The sequence below is a fragment of the Brassica napus genome, chromosome C7, assembly GCF_020379485.1.
Source record: "Brassica napus cultivar Da-Ae chromosome C7, Da-Ae, whole genome shotgun sequence".
NCBI classification, from domain to species: Eukaryota; Viridiplantae; Streptophyta; class Magnoliopsida; order Brassicales; family Brassicaceae; genus Brassica; species Brassica napus.
In genome coordinates, this window is record NC_063450.1 from 521,772 (window position 1) to 538,560 (window position 16,789).

The 16,789-nt window shown below is 36.8% G+C and overlaps 4 protein-coding genes across 6 annotated transcripts; 3 read left to right on the forward strand and 1 right to left on the reverse strand.

The window, feature by feature from the left end:
* Positions 1-595: 595 nt before the first annotated feature.
* On the reverse strand, positions 596-1,648 carry LOC106380698 (H/ACA ribonucleoprotein complex subunit 3-like protein). 2 transcript variants are annotated; one of them, XM_013820517.2, is made up of 4 exons: positions 1,574-1,648; positions 1,397-1,477; positions 1,000-1,042; positions 596-890 (listed from the first exon to the last, which is right to left on the reverse strand). In XM_013820517.2, the coding sequence occupies exons 2-4, from the start codon at positions 1,448-1,450 to the stop codon at positions 793-795; spliced, it is 195 nt and encodes a 64-aa protein (XP_013675971.1). In that variant the 5' UTR covers positions 1,451-1,477; positions 1,574-1,648; the 3' UTR covers positions 596-792. The 2 variants fall into 2 exon arrangements, with proteins under 2 accessions (XP_013675971.1, XP_013675972.1); XM_013820518.3 differs by having other exon boundaries at positions 1,397-1,482; positions 1,574-1,616.
* Positions 1,649-1,706: 58 nt separating this feature from the next.
* On the forward strand, positions 1,707-2,989 carry LOC106380699. Its single transcript, XM_013820519.3, has 2 exons — positions 1,707-1,911; positions 2,526-2,989. Exons 1-2 carry the CDS (start codon positions 1,792-1,794, stop codon positions 2,607-2,609), a joined length of 204 nt encoding a protein of 67 aa, XP_013675973.2. The 5' UTR covers positions 1,707-1,791; the 3' UTR covers positions 2,610-2,989.
* A 96-nt stretch (positions 2,990-3,085) lies between these two features.
* LOC106380700 (serine/threonine-protein kinase tricornered) lies at positions 3,086-6,560 on the forward strand. Its single transcript, XM_013820520.3, has 13 exons — positions 3,086-3,550; positions 3,672-3,846; positions 3,944-4,027; positions 4,119-4,360; positions 4,445-4,664; positions 4,771-4,850; positions 5,026-5,110; positions 5,206-5,337; positions 5,480-5,593; positions 5,713-5,760; positions 5,852-5,936; positions 6,012-6,068; positions 6,158-6,560. Exons 1-13 carry the CDS (start codon positions 3,315-3,317, stop codon positions 6,316-6,318), a joined length of 1,719 nt encoding a protein of 572 aa, XP_013675974.1. The 5' UTR covers positions 3,086-3,314; the 3' UTR covers positions 6,319-6,560.
* A 1,007-nt stretch (positions 6,561-7,567) lies between these two features.
* LOC106377765 (rab GTPase-activating protein 22) lies at positions 7,568-10,325 on the forward strand. 2 transcript variants are annotated; one of them, XM_048763818.1, is made up of 12 exons: positions 7,568-7,724; positions 7,934-8,127; positions 8,211-8,306; positions 8,399-8,502; positions 8,568-8,767; positions 8,838-8,960; positions 9,052-9,140; positions 9,218-9,323; positions 9,396-9,493; positions 9,581-9,826; positions 9,904-9,987; positions 10,071-10,325. In XM_048763818.1, the coding sequence occupies exons 2-12, from the start codon at positions 7,972-7,974 to the stop codon at positions 10,083-10,085; spliced, it is 1,317 nt and encodes a 438-aa protein (XP_048619775.1). In that variant the 5' UTR covers positions 7,568-7,724; positions 7,934-7,971; the 3' UTR covers positions 10,086-10,325. The 2 variants fall into 2 exon arrangements, with proteins under 2 accessions (XP_048619775.1, XP_048619776.1); XM_048763819.1 differs by having other exon boundaries at positions 7,718-8,127.
* The last annotated feature ends 6,464 nt before the right edge of the window (positions 10,326-16,789 follow it).

A 16,789-nucleotide genomic window follows, 5' to 3' on the forward strand; every position in this document is an offset into this window, starting at 1 on the left:
AGGTATCAAACTTTTAGAGCTTCGATTTACTCAATTAGGATTTTTGATCTAGTACTCTATGGTTTTGATTCATAAAAATTAGGGTTTTAGGGTTTTATTCTTTATCAATCAATCCATGTTCGATTATGGGTTCTTAGGTTTTGAATTACTTTTTAACCTTAGATGATTGTTGAATCGGACCACCAAAGGAGTTGAGCCGCGAGCTGGACACGAACGAGACGCGAGCTGGAATGGATCGAGTCGTTTCTATCGGGTCGCGGATGTCATTTGTTGCTTGATCGGGAACGTCTTGATCGTCGGACGCGAGCTGTCTGATGCTGTCGCGAACGAGGAAGAGGTCGCGTGCTGGAGCTGCTCTCGGGTCGCGAACGTCTGAGCTAGAATCAGGAACGCCGTGGGCTGAAGCTGGTCGGGGACGCGAGTTGAAACTGATCGGGGACGCGAGTTGGAACAGATGCGGGAACAAGAGACGCGATCGGAGTTTAGAGTTCATCGGATCGCCGGCTAAGGTTAAGATTTCAGGTTTTAGGGTTTTTCGATTTGCGTATTAGCTTAGGGATTTAGAGTTTCGTGTGGTAATAACGTGTTATAAAAGTAATAGAAAAATCTATTTTTATTTATAAAATAGAAGTTAATTATATAGGAGATTACACCGTCATAGATAAATGAAAATATTACGAATCATAATCTCATAAGTAATCCACTATTTGGAGACAGTACAAAAGTCAAGCTAAAATTAAGAGACAAGAATAGAAGATCAAAAGGCAAAGGAAGCCGAGTGTTTTGGGCCTTTCAGTACTTGACAGGTGCGCCCTGGATCGGTAAGAGACCAAAACGCTTCTTCAATGTAACTCTCTCCTTTGAATATTTATCGTCAGGGGAGAATCGGGCTGCAACAACAGCACAGAAATATTGCTTTAAACTCAGAAAATTGTTTCCTTCAACAAATTATGAAAACACAAAGGGAGGAGGGGTCTGTATGTAAAGAGCTAGACTCACCTGGATGGGCAGATTCAGTGGCTAACCCGAGCGGTGATTCCTTCTGCATAATTGAATTTGATTCATGTTTTAAGTAATCAAGCAACAACAGAGTTTGTAAAGTGAACAATAGCGAGCAGAGGAAAACCAAATGCTAAGGTTAATTGAACGTGTGCATACAAAAAAAATTAAAAAAAAAAAAAAAGTAAAAGCAATCAATACCAAGCTCAATGTGTAGGAAATAAAAATTTATCTGCTCAAGGCTGAGCTTAAACAAGCTCGGAAAGTATTAAAGTTATATATTTAAAATTACAATCTCTAACATAAAAACAGAGATTTTGTTCCTGAACCTAGAAAGACAAGAACAAGAAAGCATTTACTAAAAGAGAGACGAGATGAGAAAAGTGAAAGGGGGTACCTTAGTGGTGTAAACCTTGTCGCCCTTTTCGTTGATATAGCACTGAAGATACATGGTCGGTCCTTTGCTTTCAACGAATCTCTGTGCTAACAAGAAAACGAACAAACATCAGCAAAGACGACGATAACGAAAAGAAAGTAAGAAAGCCGATAAATATTCACAAAACAAAGATCGCACCTCCTCCAGATGTCGATTAGGGTTTTTGAAGAGGGGCAGCACGAACTCAGAGGTTTACCGTCAAACGTATATAAGTTAAAAACAAATGGGCTTTCAATAAAAATTGGTAAGCCCAATAAGGTACGACTACGAAGAGCCCCAGTTATTATTGCACGAGTGCCCAACAACGATCTCCGGTGATAATTGTTCGGAAACTTCCATCTCCGGCGAAGAAAACGATGAGGAAATCTACAGAGATTCCGGCGAAGGCCTCGGGTTTTGTTAAATCGGAAGAGAAAACTGTGAAACCTCCTTTCAGACTTGCCGTCGATGACACCAAACCTGTTCTTCAGGACCCGGTAAAAAAAAATGATCTGGACTCTCTCTCTCTGGCCACCGTAAATTGTTACCCTGATTACTGTTGCTCTGTTTTGGATTTCGAATTTGAAACCCAACTGAAATATATGTTGGATCACAAAAGTGTTGAATTATTATTATTTTTTGAATCATAAGTGTTGAATTTGACAATCTTCTAATGTCTTCAATGAATGTGATTTGATTCATTGAAGAGTGTAAAGTTATGTTAGCTTGAAATAACACAAAGTGGCCATCAGAGCATTTCTCTGTCTAGAAAACCCCCGTTGAACTATAAGAGCTTCAGATCAAAAACGGCAGATTGTTTTTTTTTTTGGTGCACAAAAGAATTGTAAAGCTCACTCTTCATATAGAAGAAGCCATTAACAATTTGAACACATTCTTGTTAGGAAGAGGATGGATGGAGAGACCATTTTTTAGGTTACCTTTTCTTGCGCTGTTTCTGCGATTTTTGCTTACAATAGTTTCAAGTATCCATTCCATGTAACATCAGTTTGTAGACTGATTCTGTTTTCCGATGGTTCTTGTAGGTTTCTGAGTACACGTTAATTTTGAATGAATGAATATATGTCATAACACTTTTTGTTTTTTGGCTTAGATTCTGAGATCGGACCCAATGGAGACAGAAGAAGCTGTCCTGAGGCTGCCCTCTTTCCCGGTGATGAGACCATCTAAATCATAAAGAAGTTTCCATCTGACTTGTATTGTGAGTGCCGAGAAGATGATTTTATCTCTGCTTGATAAGCTTAGCTTAGAGTCCGTGTTATTGATTGATGATGGAGACAATAGCTAGCCCAAAAGTGTTTCAGTATTTGTATCAGCAGCAGACCAGAGTGTGTTTTCATTACAAGACTCTCTCAACCATTCATGGGGTTTGTTGAGGTTTTTTTTTTTTTTTTAATTCAGACGTTGAGTGACTTGAAAGAGTTTATAAAAGGTTTTCCTGTAACTTGAGTGTGACACTTGAATCTTGAACTGATTTGGCTATCGACTACCAAAACTAGTCAAAGCTTTTTAGTGGAGGCAGATAGTAATAATAAGTCCATCCCTATTTTAAGTGAATAAAGAAAGAGAAGTGTGCATGAAAGAATGAGAGAAAATGACGCTGACAACAAAGGCAGACATTGGATTTTAAATGCATTCTTTACAAATATAAATCATGGGCTCCAGAGACATTCACGCTCGTTCCATTCCTCTCTTTCTCTTTCTCTTTCCCTATTGGAGATTTGTTTCTTCTTCCTACTTTGTTTTGTATCATTCAGCTTCTCATGTTTTGTATTTGTTTGGCATATCTGGATTCTAGTGATATTTGTGCTGATTTTCACGTTTTCAATCCGTAGTAGATGATGATGATTTGAAATATTGTGGTGTGAGGGAGAGTGTCAATATGGATTCTGCAAAGGGTTGGTTTCAGAAGCGGCAAATGCGTGGAGGATCGAGATATAAAGGTGGTTCCGGTGGTGGTGGTGGAGGTAGTAATGGCTCTGCCGATGAGCAACCAAACGTGGAAACTGATGAAGAAGCTGTCTCTAACACTACCAAGCAGAAAGTTGCAGCTGCTAAACAGTACATTGAGAATCATTACAAAGAGCAGATGAAGATTCTTCAAGAGAGGAAAGAAAGGTATATATATATATATATATATATTTATATATCTTATTCGAAACCAAGAATGTAGAATTCTTTCTTCTTCTTTTTATGCCATTGGGTGATTGTTTTATTTTTGGTTGTTGATATTAAATAGGCGAAGCCTGCTAGAGCAGAAGCTGGCAGATGCTGATGTTTGTGAAGAAGATCAAAACAATCTTCTCAAGTTTCTGGAGAAGAAGGAGACAGAGTACATGCGCCTTCAGCGCCATAAGCTAGGCGTTGCTGATTTTGATTTGCTTACCATGATTGGGAAAGGTGCTTTTGGGGAGGTAATGCATTGCATCTTTCATTGGGAAATACAATTTATTTTCTTCGGGTGGTTATTAAACGATATCTTGTTCTTGCTTGTTGGTACTGTTTCTGTAGGTTAGAATTTGTAAAGAAAAGACGACAGGTCAAGTTTATGCAATGAAAAAGCTCAAGAAGGCCGAGATGCTTCGTAGAGGCCAGGTGATGAGACTTCCCTTATCTAATGCTGGTGTCTTGTATGTGAACCAATCACTCATTCCTGACTCTAACTTATATATATTTTAAAATTAAGGTCGAACATGTGAGAGCAGAGAGGAACCTACTTGCGGAAGTGGACAGTAACTACATTGTTAAGCTTTATTGTTCATTTCAAGATGATGACCACCTTTACCTTGTGATGGAGTATCTTCCTGGTGGAGACATGATGACACTGCTGATGCGCAAAGATACTTTGACAGAAGAGGAAGCCAAGTTCTATGTCGCTGAGACAGTTCTTGCTGTCGAGTCCATCCACAGGCACAATTACATCCACAGGTTCTCTCAGAGTATAATTATTGTAAAAAAACATTCATTGTCTTTTGCATGTTGGATATGGATGAGAGCTTATCTTCTTCGCAGGGATATAAAGCCGGACAACTTGCTTCTTGACAGATATGGGCATCTCAGACTGTCGGATTTCGGATTGTGTAAACCGTTGGACTGCAGTGCCATTGGAGAAAACGAATTTTCAAACAATCCGAATAATGGATCTACTACGGAGCAAGAGGGCGGATCAGGTGCTCCAAAAAGAACACAGCAGGAACAGCTTGAACATTGGCAGAAGAACAGGAGAAAGCTAGTAAGGCTTCAATATTCACCTTTTGACTCTTAACTATTGCTTGGCCCTTTACGTAATGGAGTTTGTCTCTCTGTATGTGTTTGATTAATACACGAAACAATGACAGGCTTATTCGACAGTTGGAACACCAGATTACATAGCTCCAGAAGTTCTGTTGAAGAAAGGCTACGGAATGGAGTGTGACTGGTAAGAATATATTCTTTTCGTCAGTGCATTATCACAGGTTATGAGCTTACATACTCCATCAGATTTTGATATTTTCTATTCTGTTTTAAAAAGAATATGGCGACACTGTCCTACATATTTGCACCTTGCATAGGACGCTAATTGCAGTTTACTCAATAAAATGATACGTACGTAGGTGGTCTCTTGGAGCTATCATGTATGAAATGCTAGTAGGGTATCCTCCTTTCTATGCAGATGATCCTATGTCAACCTGTAGAAAGGTAATATAGCACGCTCTCATAATCATTATGTATAGAAAAATAAAGACAAGAATGGGAATATGACCTTGACAACAAAATCTTTGTTTGGTTTGCAGATAGTAAACTGGAAAAGTCATTTGAAGTTTCCAGAGGAAGCAGTCTTGTCAAGGGAAGCAAAAGATCTGATCAACAGTCTTTTGTGCAGTGTCAGACGCAGGCTTGGTTCCAAAGGTGCTGATGAAATCAAGGTGTGCCCCTTCTTACACTGGTTTTCTTTTAAAAAATGATTTTTTCGTTTAAAAGCACGGAGAGTTTGAGTATGGATATAAGATTTCAGTCTCTACCGGTGAGATTGTTTGATGCATGAGTTGTTTTGTCCATTTGCTGCAGGCTCATCCATGGTTTGAAACTGTTGATTGGGATACAATATTCGATATGGATGCAGCGTTTGTTCCCGAGGTCAATGACGATTTAGACACTCAGAATTTTGAAAAGTTTGACGAGGTTTCAACCAGTCTTCTTCTTCTTTTTTATCATTATTTATTTTGATAAATAAGCATAAGTTCTCTGGTTACTCATTGGTTTTGTATGATCATTAATCTTTTGGTAATATATATATGCAGTCAGAATCACAAACTGAGACATCATCCAAGTCTGGCCCATGGAGGAAGGCAAAGCTACTCCCTCCCTGCAAAGACTCAAGATTGCTTTCTTGTTAAAGATTCATTTATGTTTTACTCAATTCCGGTTTTATTTCTGCAGATGCTGTCGTCAAAGGACATAAACTTTGTAGGGTACACGTACAAGAACTTTGAGATCGTTAATGATTACCAAGTTCCTGGAATGGGTGAGTACATTTGGTCACTGGTCTCTTTCTCTCTGAGTTGTTTGAATGTTGTTACTAATGGATGATGTTTTGTAGCGGAGTTAAAGAAGAAGAATAAGTCGAAGCGACCACCAATGGTCAAATCACTCTTCGGTACATATCTTTTTTGTTTTGGCATATTGGAAGATCAATTTTGATAATGTTTTCACTAATTAATTTTATGTATTTAAACCGTTACATAGATGGTGGATCATCAGAGACATCGGATTCGCCGGAAGCAACGACGAGATCGGCTGGTGATCGACCTCCGCCTATTCCTCCGGTGGTTCAGGGAAGCTTTTTGAAGCTTCTGCCACCAGAACTTGAAGTCAGGCCTAAGCAGGAAGAATCTGAAGCTTGCTAAAACAGTAACCAACAAGGTTTAATTAACTTGTCTTGTTTGGAGTTGAGTTGTGTCCGACCACTCCTGCTTTCAAGACCAACAAAGTCTCATCTTTGTTGACATGCAAATATACTTTTTTAAAAATTTGTTTCATTTTTACATAATTGTAGTTTTCTTCAAAGAAAAACCAAGCTGGTTTTGAATGTGTGTATAAAACTATGGATGCTTGCTTATATTTTGTATATATATATTGGATATTATTATCAATAGTGTTCCAACTATGACTTGGAAAAATGTTAAATTAGTAAAAAAGAGATTACATATTTTATTAATTTAACCATGTTACATCTCCTACTTAATTAAAGGATGAAAATCATGTTTCTTCTATTTTCTGCTATTGAATTTTATGAGTTTAGTATATAGTCAATGAAATTCATTAGATATTCCACAAGAAAAAGCATTTGGAGCATCAACAATGAGTCTCTCAAAAATGAAAAATATGTTGGTCAAAGCTTGTTTTTTAATATTTTCTTGTAAGCAAAATAAGATATTTTTTTTAACTATTTTATATTGATCTAAATACGTTGCATTTATGTTAGAAAACCTTGCGATTGTTAAAAAATCAAATGTAATCTGATCCACCATATAATAAAATAATATAAAAATTTTAGTTTTTTTTACTGTCAAATAAAATAGATATCCATTTAACTCAAGACTTCATTTTGCAAAATTTAATTTACTTAATACTAATTTAACTATATGTTTTATAATATTCATTTCATATTAAGTTTTTCAAAATAAAAAAGTGTGTTTTTCTTGTGCATATTTATTTAAATTTATTTTATAATCTATGAAAATATTTAGTGTGTTAATATACGTGATTATAATTAATATTTAGTTTGAATTTCAAAAATAATAATTAATATTTAGTTTGATATAATTTTATTTATGGAATATAAAATGATATTCGTATAATTTTATTATTAATTTAAAAATAGTCACAATACTTTTTCATGGTTAGAAGTCGATTTTAAATTGTAAAGTTTAATAAATATTGAAGGACTAAAATATCTTTAGTGGAATAAATCGTAAATAAAATACATGTTAACAAATGTTAGCTTTTTTCTTAATTAAAAAGATTAAATTGAAAATTAGGCCCATAAGGAAAACCTTGAAGTCCGTTAACAATAATTAATAAGGCCCATTGCGGGGGTAGAGATAGACCGTTTAATCCGTATGCTGAACGAACCGAGGCAAAAAGGAAATAGGAACGGAACCGGACTCATAAAGTGTGCTTGTGGTCCGGTTATAATGCGGAGTCGTCCTAGAAATAGAACGAACGATGGAAGAAGAGGGAAGAGGGAAGAGGGAAGAGTCCATAATAGATATGTGTCCGGCTCTTTAGGATCCCAATCTGCATAATCTGAGTATGTCTGTAGATATATTCATTCAAATGATTCCGTCTGAAATTATGATTTTGTAATGCTCTTGTGGCTATGATGATGTTCGAATTTTAGCATATTGCTGTTGATTCATGGGAGCTTCACAATCATATGTACCTTTTTTTTTGTGTGGTTTCAAAAAGTGTGTTTTTATTTAATTCAATTTGATTTAATTGGGCACTTATCTAATAAAGCAAGATCTGATACTGGGGGTTGTGTGGTGGTCTGATGAATGATCTCTGTGGTTGGGAATAATAAGTTTGGATTGGATTGGATGTTTTGCTGCCCATACATTATGTGGAGATCAGGAGGAGAAGATTTGCAAGGTTTCTACCCAGTTAGACCTGAATGTCTAGCTGATGTTCCCAGGACCCGCTTTAAATCCAGGGTGAGTTCGTCTGTCTGTCTGCCTTTTTTTTTCTTTTTAAATATCTTTAGCAATTTAAATAATCCCATCCTTTATTCTCTCAGGCTGGAAAGACTCTGAGTGCTAGAAGATGGCACGCTGCCTTTACTGAAGATGGCCATTTGGATATGGAAAAAGTCCTCCGACGTATTCAGCGTGGAGTCTGTCTTCTTCCTTTTCTCTTCTTTTCCTATCTCTCTAATAATATTCCCCTTGTTGTTGCTCACTCTTGGTTGTTTCTCTTATCAAAAAGGGAATTCATCCCTCCATCAAAGGCGCTGTTTGGGAGTTTTTGTTAGGTTGTTACGATCCTGACAGCACCTTTGATGAAAGGACCAAGCTCCGGACTCTAAGAAGGTATATTATATTTCCCCCTGTGGACTGCTCCAATTCATAAGCTAACTTTTGAAATGGGCTTTTAGGGAGCAGTACGCCGCTTGGAAACAAGAATGTAAGACTATGGTTCCTGTCGTTGGCAGCGGTACCTACATCACTATGGCTGTTGTTCAACAAAATGGGGAACCAATTGATGAATCTTCTGTTGAAAATCAAGGCTGGGTCGTCAAAGAGACTGTTAGAGACGAGAGAGTCCTCCAATGGATGCTCTCCTTGCATCAGATCGGTATCTCTTCTTATAATGAAACCACTACCTTCTTTTACAACCGTCTTCTAATGGTTGCTTTGCTTTGCAGGCCTTGACGTTGCTAGAACAGATCGGTATCTTTCCTTTTATGAGGATGGTGCTAATCAGTCCAAACTATGGGATGTTCTTGCCATATATACATGGTTGAATCTTGATATCGGTTACGTTCAAGGTTATTAGTGTACTTTCTGCTGTTTACACGATTTAACATTTTGTTACTAAAATGAAAAAAAGGAACCGATCCACTTTGTTACTCTATGTAGGTATGAATGATATATCTTCCCCTATGATAATCCTCTTTGAGGATGAAGCCGATGCTTTCTGGTGCTTTGAGCGCGCAATGCGTAGACTGGTAAGAATCTTTCATGTTTTTTCATCACCAGACAGTTGATTGTCCTCACGGTTTTTTGTTTTCTTTTTGAATTCCAGAGAGAAAATTTCAGGGCAACAGCAACATCAATGGGTGTGCAGACTCAGCTGGGTGTGCTCTCACAGGTCATTAAAACTGTTGATCCTCGCCTCCATCAACATCTGGGTATGTGTGTTGAGCTGTGTTACATACACTCTTCCTGTTGGTTGGTGAGCTAAAACTTTGTGCACGTAACAGAGGATCTTGACGGTGGAGAGTATCTGTTTGCTATAAGGATGTTGATGGTACTTTTCAGGAGAGAGTTCTCCTTCCTCGACGCTTTGTACCTTTGGGAGGTAACAACACTGCTTTTCTTACTCTGATGTTTTCTTTTCCGTGTTATTCGGATAATGAGAATGAAGTGCATTTTTATTTGGTTACAGCTGATGTGGGCAATGGAGTATAATCCAAACATGTTTGCAACATACGAGGAACTAGAAGACCGGAACAACGCAGCAGACGATCCCAAGTTACTAAAACGTTATGGCAAGTTTGAGAGGAAATACGTGAACAGCGGAAAGAACGAGCGACATAGCAATACTATTGCTGTTTTCGTGGTCGCTAGCGTTCTGCAGACAAAGAACAAACGTCTCTTAAAGGAAGCTAAAGGCCTAGACGACGTTGTTCAGGTCTCTATCCTCCCTCTCCTTTTTCCCTCTCAAAGCGTTCAAACCAAACTCCAAAGTCATTGTTGGGGTTTTTGCAGATACTAGGAGACATCGCCGGTAATCTTGACGCCAAAAAAGCGTGTAAAGAAGCGTTGAAGATCCATGAAAAGTTCCTGAAAAAGGTTTCTTTCTTCCTATCTGTCATTCTTTTAAACTTGTTGAAGATATCCTTTATATACTAAAGGAAGGTTATGTTTCTGGGCAGGCTAATAGGCCATGAAGATTTGCTTCCACTTTATATATAATATTAGCACAGTTGTCGGAAAGTTGATCATCGCCCGGGAGGAATCTCATGAAAGATTCTGGATGGAGATTGGTGAAAAAGCTATGATGATTCTTTTTTTTTTCTTCTTGTATTTGTTCATTCTTCTTATGTTTTTGTTGTTTTTGTTACATAATTTATGTATTGGTGATAAACAGTGTGCCGTTTTTGAGTTCTAAGAATGAACGTTTTAAACTCTTTCTTTTCTTACATTAATTTTTATTTTCTTACATGCAAAATTTTTTAGAACTTAAACAATTGCGGACAAATTCACTTTCGATCCTCTCCGGCGCCACTGACGCGTAGTGGCGCGTTCGCCAGCGCCGGACCCCCTCTGTATCTATTTCTTTGCCTCTCACGATCTCTTTTCTCTTTCGTCAATAATAAATCTGGTTGAGATGACTTCGACCTGGACGCCTCGATCTTCTTCTCTGGTGTAGCGGTGAGGCGTTAGGAGCTATGGAGGTCCAGTGGGGGGGGGGGGGGTCGGCTTTTCATCGGTTTAGGGTTTGGAAGTCCAATTTTCTCCTTCCATGATTTCCAAACCCTAGTGGAAGCAGTGTGTGAGGATGTGTTTTTTGGTTCCGGTGCTTTCTATAGAGAGCTTGGAGCTCAGATTGGTCCTTCTCGCTAGTTTTCCTTCGCTTTTGCTGTTTTTCGGATAAAGATGCAACATCTTCAGTCCGGGTACTCTTGGGTGAGAAGCTGGTTTGTCTCATCACTTTCTCGGCCTGCTCGGAATGCTTTGCTAGTTTCGAATCTGTTTTCTGGTGCGCGGTGCAGGACTAAGCCGGCTCTGACGTGGGTTGTTACTTCTTCCATCGAAATTGGTAAGGCGGTATTCTGGCAGGTCTTGGTGATTATGTGGACTTGTATTCTCTATACTCTGGTGCTATCTATGGCGAAGGCTTCCGTAGCTTATGTTAGTCGTTTGTTAGCCTTGCCTTATTTGTATGGAATGTGGGTTAAGCTTCTTTGATCTTATGGAACCTATCTGGCCTTGAGGCAGTGGTGTACTGTGGCTATTAGGATCTTCGGACTGGGATTCATGTCTATGGTTCTTGGTCTTGATTCTTGTCCTCAGTGGTGACATGTTCCTGTTCGTGCTTTGAGTACGGTTAGGACTCGTTGCTTGACCATTGGTCCTCTTGGTTGATTCTTCATTGTAAAGCTCCGATGATGTGAAGTCGGTCCCTTGGATTTTAGACGACGGGTTTTCCGGATTTCTTAGCAAGGGCCTGTGGAGCTTTAGCTCAATCATGTTCGGTCTTTGGGTAGTTGCACTACAAGAAATATGTACATTGTTTGCGCGGGTTTTATGCTATATTAGATGTTTAATAGCGAATTCATAAATGCTATGTATACGGCAACCATCATAGGTACCCCTTCTACGATAGCGTTTTTTCGCGACGCTACGAAATGTGCATATACGATAGCAATATGTGGTTGATATTATTAACGATGATATGGCACGAGTTATTTTTGTTACAAATTGATTACGATACATATTTCGTGCCATGCTAGGGACTTCTACGATAGCAATAACATATCACAATACTAAAAGGAGAATACCACCAACTCTCAGCTATGCCACGTCGATTAAAAAAATCAGCAAATCAGAAAGCTTTTAATGGCCACGTCACTTTATGTTTCAGCATATCCAGTAAATTCCGATGCCCAGATTTTACTTAAAAAAAATCAATTTTGTCGTTAGCAATTCGTCATCTTCTTCGTTCTAACTGGAGAACCTATGACGATTCATATCTTCTATTCAGATCCATTACTCTTTCTCATTAAACCTCCTCATTAATCCATCAATCGGAAGACATGCTAACGTTCAGACTCCTTTTGTTTGTGAGGTCATATAAACTCTTATTCCCATTCTCTGCTCCACCCAAAAACTCACGAAACCTCCTAAATTCACCCATCGTCGATAGACCTTCTTCTTCGTCTTCTCCGTTTCCTCATCCTCAAATTGATTATTATATGATTTTGGATGTTCTCAATGGCACTGATAACCTTTCTTTCTCTCTCTCTCTCTCAGCGACAGTCTTATCGGAGATTAAGCCGGAACGGCGACTGCAGAGTCGATTAGCACAAGAGCTCGATCCAAGATTCCGGAGCCGGTCATTAGAATCATCACTTCCTCTCGATTCATAAGCAAGCGCACATGCAAATCATCAGCAAACCCATGATCAAGGTTTCTCCTTTGGCTTATTTTTTTTCATCACCTCCATCTCTACTAAATACAAATAAATCTTACTATCGAGCTTTCGTTTATTTGTGTCCTATCTACCAAATTTGTAACTCAGGTTTCAAAATACCAATCTTAGTCCTCCTTGAAACATATGAAGAACACAACCGTAGCTGCTTCCAGTATTCTCTGAAGAGTTGGTCTTTCAATTGGTCCGCAACTGCGTCGAGCCATTGGGAAAGTCAAAGAATTTGAGAGATTTGCATCAAGAGTCACTGTCGATCGGCTTCCATAGGAAGAGCTCACTGCCACCAAATCACTGTCTACCGCCGCGTTAATGGTGTTTCTGTTCATCTTAGCTTTTGAGTGATCGAAAATTTTCACCTTTTTATGAAATATGATTCAATCGTGAATCTTGGGAAAATCTGTTAGATGAAGAAGCTCGGCGAACAACGAACGATGATAGTGTTTTGGAAGAACGAGACCCACAATATGATACAATGTTGAATCAAATGGTGGGGAGAATAAAGGCTAAACCAGGAAGCAAAGCTGAGATGGGAGAGGTTAGTAGTGTGTAACAAGTCTATGCTTTTTGAGTTTTTGATATTGGTTTGACTACCTGCATTGATAGTTAATGTAATTGTTTCTGACTTCTGAGAATGTTCTTGGAAAAGCCTTTGTGTTGTCTTGAAGTCACATCTTGAGAAAATTTGTTTTCATTAACGGTGTAAATGTCTTGTCTTGTAGCTGATTGTTTCTTTAGGTGAAGAATTCAAAATGTTCATGAGCTGCCGAGTTAGTTCATAATTTTACTTTTTTTTTTGGTAACTGACAGTGAACTTCTCTTACTTTTTTTTTTTGGTAACTGATTTTTCCACCTTATTTGAGACTCTTTACATTCACCTCCTTGGAGGTCGTTTTCATCATTTTGGTTTCTCATTGAACGCTACGGCTATAGACACATATACACCGATCCTACTAATAACCATTGCTGTCTTATATGTAGTTTTATGCTTTACGTCTTCTTTAAATACATAGTTGCTTTTCCGTATCTTGGTTCATCTTCCACATGCATTTTCTTTTGTCTCTTGACTTACTTGAAAATGACTTTGGTTCAACTACATACAATGCAGATTTTGACGATGATGATATAAATGTGCATTTTTCCCAAGATGAGATTTCACGAGTTGGAGCCTGCTGTATTGTCAATGTCAAGAATCAATATGTCAGGCCTTCTAATGAAGATCCACTTCAAGCTTTAATCCAGGTTCTGCATCCAAGGCATTTCTTCACACCCTTGCATTTTACTTTCCATGATCATATTGTCATCATTTTTCTCAGGACACGTTTTTGGACAAAGCAGAATCCAGTCTCCTTCTTTTCAGTTATGTAAGTCATACAATCTGCTTCCAGCGCAGAGCTGTTGAGTGTCCTGCTATTTTGGAAACCAGGTAATCATAATATTGTAGCTTATTTTTGTTCTGTTAAGAATTTATTGATAATCTAATCAAGCCAATTTTCTGTTTATGCTCCTCTGAATGTCACACTGCAGTGTTGAATAGGATTACTTCTTCAAATGCAGTCATGGAAACATGATTTCAACGTATAAAAACTTCTCATTAAAAAATGAATTTTCTGTGGTGTGATTGACAAGGATCAGTTTGAGGACTATGGGTTGGCATATACATACCCAAAGCTTTATGGTTCAAGTGCTGCAGGAAACCTGCTTTCTGTTTTTAGTTGTCTCTTCACGGTTTTCCTTCGGGGTTTTTCTCTTTGTAAGTTGATAGTTTATTTTGATTTGTTGAATATTTTTCTATCATGAACCTTTGTTTTAACATCTTTCAGATTCACGGTTTCACCTGTAGAGTTTATCATCTTATTATTTTGAAAGATATGGATTTAGAGAGGACGAAGCAACTTCAAAAATGTGAAGTGGTTTGTCAAAAAAAATACTCTATAATACCTTTGGCCTTGATGTCAATGCGCAGATAAATAGGTATTCAGAACGATGGAGGAAAACGAAGAAATGGAAAAGCAAAGAGAAATGCGAGAGGAAGGAGTGGACACGGTATCCAAATGGAAAAAACACAAGTCAATAATAGATAATAACCCAACATCAAAATAAAAAAAAACACATTTTAATAAAACTGGGCCATAAATACAAGGACTACGTAGAAAATGAAAACGTCAACCAAGTCCAAAATAAGTGATCAGTATGTTTTTTTGATCAAAAGTAATTAGTATGTAAAAGCAAAAACAAAGCTAACGAACCCCCGCTGGAGAAGAGGACCTACAAAGCTGTCTTGAAGAGCTAGCTGGCAAAGAGTTTGTGTTCCAGATTCGTGTAACTCTTTACAATTTCACCTAACTATCTAATTTATGTTTTTATACAAGAACTTGGAGAGAAGTAGGGAGTTAGCTACTCGGAGGCTGAGATAATTACTAGATGCAAAAGAGACTATCATAAACTAAGGGGCGGATCACCTCAGGTATCATTCCCTGATCTCCACTATACGAAACCTGATGCATACCGGAAGGAGCGAGAGGACAACAAGGCGAAGCAATGGATCAGATGAGAGGTATGTTTCGTAAGCCATTGACAGAGTGGGTCGGATCAGACGTTAGAACCAGTAGCTGAAATGTTTTGCATTATCCTTGCATTATTTAATTGATTACATCATCATCGAATGAAGATTAGAAGTTACTGCTTTTTTCTTCGACATTTTAAGTTTGTTGTTTTCTTAACGTACAAACTTAAAATGTAGAAGAAAAAAGCAGGTAGCCAAATTGAAAGAGAATTGTGTTTAAAAAAGCATGCTAAGGCTTCACTAAGGTGTGAGGCGATTTTTGTTTGGGGGTTCACCGCCTCGGAGTCGTGAAGCAAGTCGAACTCAAGTAAGAGATGCATGTGAGGACCCGTGTTATGGCTGCAGCTCGTGTCAGGGCCCGTAATCTCTCTTTATGTTCTTTTGGTCTTAACAGTTCTTGTGAGGGATTTTAGATCAATAAAGAGGGAAATCAATATTTTGAAGAGTATTTTTATAATCTCATGCTTCTCACTTTGAGAGAGACTCTTTATATCAAACTAATTGTTAAGCTCGATAATAATATCTATGGGTTTGGAGATTCAAACTCTTATGTACAATTACAATAATATGATTTTGAACTTTTGAGTCCTAATTCTGATACTTTGTTTCTGATTAATATATTCCTTGAAAGTCTATGAAAACATTGAGAAGTATTCAGAAGCACTGATTACTGGATTCGTGACAAAAAAAAAAGATAGAGAACTAAAATTTGGTAGCTCTAAATTATGCAACCAAAATATTTTTAAGTACGTGTGTTAGTTAGTAAAGGTAAGTTTAATATATTATTTCAATTCCTATTCAAGATTTACATTTGACAAAACCACTCAAAAAAATATTTCTCTGAAGTTTTAATAACAAAATCTTATTTAAATATGCAATCATTTAAATAATTTAAAATATTAATTCAAGAAATTTTGCAATATAGACAAAACAACAACACAAAAAACTTTGAAACATTTTCTAAGTGTAACAATTTCTTTTCATGAGAATCCAACTAAACAAGATAAAAAGATAATTACATAATTACAAAGATTTAGTTAGCTTTTATTAGTTTTTGCGGACTATTTCATATATATTTGTATATTAGTACACATCAAATTTGAATTCTAATAATTTGTAAATTATTTATGGACATGTATTATAGTAGAAATATATATAGATAATATTTACACAAATAAAGATAATGTAACAACATAAGTTTTTTTTCAAATGAAGAGTCTCTCTCAAAGTGAGAAGCATGAGATTATAAAAATATTCTTCAAAATATTGATTTGCCTCTTCATTGATCTAAAATCCCTCACAAGAACTGTCAAAACCAAAAGCATTTATTCTATCCACTTAAACAAATAATTCAACCAATCAAATTGTTAAATTAACATGTCATTTCTATTAATAAATTATAGAAACACTAATAAATATGAAAACTAATATATATATATATATATATTCTTTTTTTTTTCGAAATTTCATTATTTTAAATAGACTTTTTTTTTTAAACTAACAGATAAAATCATTTAACGGAGTTCACATGATAAATAGATTAAATCCTTAAGAAAATAGAAGGTCAACAAACCAAAACAAAAATCTTAAAACACTAAAAGCTCTAAAAAATTATATATGTCAAAATAAAATATTATAAATATATAACTAATTAATTAATTATGATCATAAAAATTATAATTATACATCTGTCACAAATATTTGTTTTTGTTTTTTTGAGCTTTCTAAATCCATGCAAATATGGCTTCAAATGGTGAGACAGATAAAAAATACAGATCAAACAAATACCGCATATAAAAAAAACATATACAAACCAGTGCTTATACATAGTTTATCAAACAAATTTATTGAACCATATTTGTTAAAATTCTTACAAA

Coding starts and splice junctions, on each gene's coding strand:
- LOC106380698 (XM_013820517.2), bottom strand. CDS start 1,450: ATGTATCTTCAGTGCTATATCAACGAAAAGGGCGACAAGGTTTACACC. Junction 1,043..1,396: donor ACAAGGTTTACACCACTAAG/GTACCCCCTTTC, acceptor TCAATTATGCAG/AAGGAATCACCGCTCGGGTT. Junction 891..999: donor CACTGAATCTGCCCATCCAG/GTGAGTCTAGCT, acceptor CTGTTGTTGCAG/CCCGATTCTCCCCTGACGAT.
- LOC106380699 (XM_013820519.3), top strand. CDS start 1,792: ATGAGGAAATCTACAGAGATTCCGGCGAAGGCCTCGGGTTTTGTTAAA. Junction 1,912..2,525: donor AACCTGTTCTTCAGGACCCG/GTAAAAAAAAAT, acceptor TTTTTGGCTTAG/ATTCTGAGATCGGACCCAAT.
- LOC106380700 (XM_013820520.3), top strand. CDS start 3,315: ATGGATTCTGCAAAGGGTTGGTTTCAGAAGCGGCAAATGCGTGGAGGA. Junction 5,937..6,011: donor TTACCAAGTTCCTGGAATGG/GTGAGTACATTT, acceptor GATGTTTTGTAG/CGGAGTTAAAGAAGAAGAAT. Junction 6,069..6,157: donor AATGGTCAAATCACTCTTCG/GTACATATCTTT, acceptor ACCGTTACATAG/ATGGTGGATCATCAGAGACA.
- LOC106377765 (XM_048763818.1), top strand. CDS start 7,972: ATGATCTCTGTGGTTGGGAATAATAAGTTTGGATTGGATTGGATGTTT. Junction 8,307..8,398: donor TCCGACGTATTCAGCGTGGA/GTCTGTCTTCTT, acceptor CTTATCAAAAAG/GGAATTCATCCCTCCATCAA. Junction 8,961..9,051: donor TGATATCGGTTACGTTCAAG/GTTATTAGTGTA, acceptor TACTCTATGTAG/GTATGAATGATATATCTTCC.